Source organism: Desmodus rotundus, chromosome 2 (genome assembly GCF_022682495.2).
Source record: "Desmodus rotundus isolate HL8 chromosome 2, HLdesRot8A.1, whole genome shotgun sequence".
Lineage (NCBI taxonomy): Eukaryota > Metazoa > Chordata > Mammalia > Chiroptera > Phyllostomidae > Desmodus > Desmodus rotundus.
Genome location: NC_071388.1, coordinates 174,035,084 through 174,041,083, shown reverse-complemented (window position 1 = coordinate 174,041,083; position 6,000 = coordinate 174,035,084). Strand labels below are relative to the sequence as shown.

Sequence of the window (6,000 nt, the reverse complement as noted above, 5' to 3'; positions counted from 1 at the left end):
CATACAGCATTGCTCTGGGCAGGTATGGGAGCAGACTGTGAGGGAGAGGAGCATATACCACAGCAACCAGGTACAGGGCTCCTGGGGTGGGAAGGAGGATGTGGGGCCAGCAGGGCAGGCTTCAGTAGCCTGCACAGGAGCTGGCCCACAACTTTGGGTGAGGCTGTCCTCTTCCCAGGGAGTAGACCCTGCTGAATTGGAACAAGGCAGAGTCTATGAACGAGTTTGTTGTTTTGATCCTGGCCACCCGTCCCCTTCTGTCCCAGGAGCTGGCTCCAGGGTGAGTTGAGTCTGAAAGGAAGAAGCCAGGATGCCAGGAATTTAGCAGCAGGTAAGTAATCCTGCAGGAGGTCTTAGATTGTCTGGGGAAACCACTGAAGAAAATGAGAGTGTGTAGCCCCCGCACACCCTCCCACCTCCTAACCACCTGGGACACCTGCAGTGGCAGGTGACTGATGGGGATGAGAGGGGAGGGGTGCCCTCTAAAAGGGCTTGAGCACAACTCTTTCTGCTTTTTAGCATTTCTAGAATAGAGAGTGGGTGGGAACCGACCCAAGTAAAGTCCCATAGACGCTAACACTGACGCACAGGAAAGCCTCAAGTGGGAGGAGAAATGCAAATCCCCTACTGAGGATGGTGTCAGCGTCTTTGCCCCAGTGACAGTGAGGGGTGATTCTGGCTTTGGACTTGAGCATAGCTGGGACCTGGGCTGAGAGAGCCAGGTAAGTGAGCAGATCACAACTTCATGTTTCTTTTTCAGAGAAGCACAGGCCAGGAAATGCTCACGCAGGGTGCTGCTGAGGCTTTGCTGTTTACTTGGTGTTTTGATAGTTACTTCATTTTAACTTGTTTGAGGATGAGTGATTTTAAAACGAGGCATCCGACTCCATGATTTAAAGATGTGCCCAGGCGGAGGTCTCTCCGGAATCTGAACAGTGGGTGGGATAGTTGTGGCTGATACGGAGGTGTGTCCTTGCCAGCTGCTGAGAGTGAGACCCTCTTCACTTTCTTAGCCAGCTTCTGTGAGTTATAATGTCTGACATTAGATTGCATATCTGGGTTTCAGAAAAAAGCCCACAGCTGAGATAATCAGTGATTGTGGCTTTGATGAGAGCAAGTGATATTTCAGGGCAGATCATCTGCTTTGCAAGCTCTGGGTCACAGAGCCGACAAGGCACAATTAGCTCCCTGATAATGGAACAAAATGCCTCTTTATATAGATCTTCTAGGGTCAGGCATTCAAAGAGAATAGACAGACACTTGGTTTTCAAAAGAAATGTTCCATAGTTTTCTTGGGATAGAGGAACCAGCTCTCTGGAGAGTGAAAGCGAAGAAAGGCACTGAAGAATGTCCGACGGCGTTTCTGGAGGCTGCAACAGAGGAGGCAGCCCTGTGAATACAAGCCTTATCCTTCCTTTCCTTTCCCAGAGTGGAGTTCAGCCCTCTGGGAGGTGGACTGAGGTTCTAAGAGTGATCTAACTTTAGGATAAATTCAGTTCAGTTAATTCTTTGTTAGAAAACAGATTTCCATCCAAATCATAGCAGATTTAACAATAGCACCAATTACAGTTGTAATGCTGTTTTCAGCTCATGTTCTCTCTTGTCATTAACTAGACTAAATGGAGGGGATGTAGCAGGACAATGTTGATAGTAGCATACGAGCAAATGTTCCAACTCTGTGTGGGGTATATATATGCCCAGCGTCCGGAAGGAGAGATGTGTCTGGTGTCAGGAGACCTCGGGTCATTCATAAAGCTGTGCACCTTGGGCAGAAGTAATTTCTCACCCTCAGATTTTTTTCATTTTTAAGTTGGGATAAGACCTGCCCTATTCACAACATTAGGAGGGCCACTCATTCATTTGACAAGCACTGTAGCTGGGCACTTACAATATGCCTAGACTTGTCATGTGTAAAAGTCTTCATAAATATACAGTTATATGCAAATGAAATATTTTTTTCAAAGTTTCTTTTTTTTCTTTAGCATAACATTGGCAATAATTTTCTTCTATACATTTAAATTGGGAAAAGGAGCCACAAAATGGTTTCATGTGAAACCTGGAAAATACATATATGAATTACATTAAATTAATTATGAATGTTCTTCAAGCAGAAATAAACTTTAACTTACCTACAAGATAGATTGAAAAACCATGGTGATTAATCCTATAAAACTTTTTCCTTTAATCTAGAATTGCTGACAAAGCAATAAAAATTTGACTTTCAAAACAGCAAAATACTGTAACTTCAAGGAGACGTCATATTAATTTCCCTGGGTTAGGAAGTATGTGTAAAGCTTCTAAGTTGGCCAGAGTGGGGTTATGTGGGGAAACACGTAACTTTTGCTTTATGACAGGTTACCAAATACGCATCAAGGGTGGTTTCTTCTTCATGTAACTTGAGGGTGTAGCCAGTGTCAGAGCACACCAGACCAGAGACTGATTAAAAGTAAATGTTAAAGGCTTTCCCAGCCACAGTGGATCATCACAGAGATAAATGAAAATATCCATTGGTTCATAGATATTTTGAACTGAAAGAATTAGAGCCCACAAAAATGCGTGCATGAAACTCTTCATAAAGCCAAGATGGAATTAGACTAGGCGTCTAGAAGCATAAGGCTGAATCTAGAAGTCAGACAAATCTGAAATGAAGACAAAAGGATTGGGCAATTCCATATAAAACAAGCTTTTATTGGGTATTCTTCACATAAAAAGCCTTAAGAGGGTCTTAGAAGGTATAGTTAAATATGCTATTTGCCTTTAAGTTGCTTAAAGTCTACTAGTGTAGAGGGAGCAAGGGATAGGGAAGGAACTTGTTGAGAAGACAAATTGGTGTAGACAGATGGGGGTGGGGTGGGGAGTGAAAGCTTCCTGGACAAGGCTGACCAGGAGTTCCTGTTAGAGCAAAGAAGGAGGTGGTTTGGGGCCAGAGGGAGAATCCTGTTCCCTTCATTAGGGATGACTTACAGAAAAGTTTATAATTGCTTTATCTTTGAATTGAAAACATTTTCTCTTTTACTTGACTGACTATAAAAGGTAAATAATCTTTCTTCAGTTACTTAACTAATGGACAACATTGTCTTTATTGAAATCTAAGAAAAGAATAATATGTATCACAGTCATTAACATTCTTTTTAAACTCTAATTTTACCCCTTGTTTTATAGCATGTCTCAGTGGAATCAAGTCCAACAGTTAGAAATCAAATTTTTGGAGCAAGTAGATCAATTCTATGATGACAACTTTCCTATGGAAATCCGACATCTGCTGGCCCAGTGGATTGAAAATCAGGACTGGTAAGATCAAACATTATTGTATTTCTCCTAGAGGTCAATTCACAGATGCTTTATATTCTATCCATATGGATTTATTCTATGGGTCACTTTTCACTCAATTGGTGCATTCTTTTCAGATGAACAAACTTTTTCAAAGTTTTGCAATACTTTTTCAAAGGAGAAAAATCATTGTTCTTTCTGGTTTCATCCACTGTAGATGAAAACTTAGTGGTGCTGGTGCTTTGTTTTCCTGTGAGTGAAAACTCCAATAATTTTCTAAATATTAAAAAGCCATGAATTAAATCTATTGTTAATATCAATTCTCTATCACAGAATCAATGTAAATAAATTTTTTTCTCAGTATATTTTATAAACATTCTTTAAAGCTCTATTTACCTTGTGCCACTTAATTTTTTTAATTTTTGCTTTAAACTGTTGTCTGATTTTTTTATTATCATAACATACACATAATATAAAATGTATCATTTTACCCATTTCTGGGCATAGAGTTTAATGGCATCAAGTATGTTCACTTTGTGTGCATCCATCACCACCATCCATCTCCAGAACTTTTCCATCCTTTCAAACTGAAACTTTATACTCACACAATAAATCCTCGTTCTCCCTTCCCCAGATCCTGGCAACCACCATTCTACTTAATGTCTCTGTAAATGTGACCATGTTAGGTACCTCATGTAAGCACACGATATTTGTCCTTTTGTGACCAACTGATTTCCTTTAGCATATTTTTTCATGATCTATTTCATGTACCATGTATCCAAATGTCCTTCCTTTTTAAGGTTGAATAATTTTCTATATCACATGTTGTTTATCCATCTGTCAATAGACATTTGAGTTATCTCCACCTTTGGGCGATTGTGAATAAAGCTGCTATGAACATTGGTCTGCAAATATCTGTTCAAGTCACTGCTTTCAGTTCCTTTGGGTATCCGCCCAGAAGAAGAATTGCTGTGTGTAATCCTATATTTATCTTTTAAGGACTCTTCATCCTGTTTTCCATAGTGGCTGCACTGTTTTACATTCCCACCAGCCATGCACAAGGGACCCATATTCTGCACATTTCACCAACGCTTATTTTGTGTTTTCCATAATTGCATCCTATTATACGTGAGGTAGTAGCTCCTTGTGTTTTGATTTGCATTTCCCTAATGATTAGTGATATTGAGTATCTTTTCATGTATACCATTCAATTTTTAAAAATCTTTAAATGCTTATCACTGTGGAATAAATTTATCACTTTAAAATTAGTGGGGTAGAAAGGTAGACATTTTACTTCATTGTTTCCTACTGTGTAATAACACTTTTATTTTTTAGGGAGGCAGCTTCTAACCATGAAACCATGGCAACAATTCTCCTTCAGAACTTGTTAGGACAACTGGATGACCAGCTAGGTCGAGTCTCCAAAGAGAAAAACTTGCTCTTGATTCACAATCTGAAAAGAATTAGGAAAGTCCTTCAGGTGAGAATGCATTCTACTTTTTCCAAATATTTGGGTTCTTAAGTCCTAAATTCATTTTTAAAAAATCAAATATGTACTTCTATATTATTTTCAAACCAGATTTAATAGGATAAAATCTGAATTCTCTTACCATTTTAAATTGTGTTAAATTTTATTTCAGTACTCAATGTTTGTTTTTTATGAAATTTTGAATCTAAAATTCACTATCAGCGGGGAGGGCGTGTGTGATCCGCATGTGACTGTTGGATAGTTATGACCAAAGTTGACAATGCTGCAACAGGGGTCTGAAGGATCACGGCTAGCCCCCAGTCCTCCCTTGCCTTTGTCTCTTACGTAACAATTTTGAGTTAGCATTGTTTTCATTCATAGATGGAGACATTATGGTTGCATGTGATTTCCAGATTTGGTTCAAATCCCTAGCCAACCTATTCCAAAGGTCCACACAGGCAAAACCTGAAGCACCTGAACAGGTTACACCATGCATTTAATATATTCTACATTAGTGTTATTTCTGTGTTTGTCTTCTCCCTCAAACTGTGAGGTCCTTGAAGCAGAGACTTTAATATTCAGCTTGGAATTCCCAGCACCCATCACAAAGCTGAACTTATAGTAGATGTGTAATATTCGTTGATTAAAGGATGAATGAAGAATGAATGAAGTGAGTCAGGGATCTAAATAATTAAGGGGGCCAATACTAAGCTAAACCCAGAGGTGCTAACACAACGAACTCTGAACACAGACAGCTGTAGTATGTACTGACTGCCTGTACAGCACATTGGATAACATGAAAAGTACATGTGCCATTTCTCGGGGAGGCATTCTTAGTATCCCAAACTACACTGAATATATTCTTAGAAAAACGTGCCTAGACTATAAAGAAATGTGTTTGAAGTTTCTAACATTTGTGAAAGGGTCATATAGATTGTTTTTTCTTATTATGGCTTGAATTGCCCTGAGCCAACTTTGTCCTTGTAATTCCGTACACATTTACGAGATACTTCAGCACGGGCTAGAAAAATAGCTTGTTGCCAATGAAACAGGATCTTTCACAGCATGAAGCAAACTGTCTGCTATGGAGATGAAACATTTAACCTTGGCTTCATTAGCTTAATGCCCTAATCAGTAAACCTGAATGGCTTCCTACAAGACAAATGTGGCCCCTGCCTGGTTTTTGTGTGACTGAGAATGGGTTTCACATTTTTAAGTGATTGAAAAAATAAAAATAAACCAATACACAAGTATGATCAAAC

The 6,000-nt window shown here is 39.4% G+C and overlaps 1 protein-coding gene across 2 annotated transcripts in view; it reads left to right on the top strand.

Moving 5' to 3' along the window:
* Positions 1-649: 649 nt before the first annotated feature.
* Positions 650-6,000, top strand: part of STAT4 (signal transducer and activator of transcription 4) — a 97,880-nt gene continuing 92,529 nt past the window's right edge. For both annotated transcript variants that reach the window (XM_045198502.3, XM_024564177.4), the window contains exons 1-3: positions 650-722; positions 3,163-3,291; positions 4,606-4,750. In XM_045198502.3, the coding sequence (XP_045054437.1) occupies positions 3,164-3,291; positions 4,606-4,750 (273 nt within the window). In that variant the 5' untranslated portion in view covers positions 650-722; position 3,163. The remainder of the gene's footprint in view (positions 723-3,162; positions 3,292-4,605; positions 4,751-6,000) is intronic.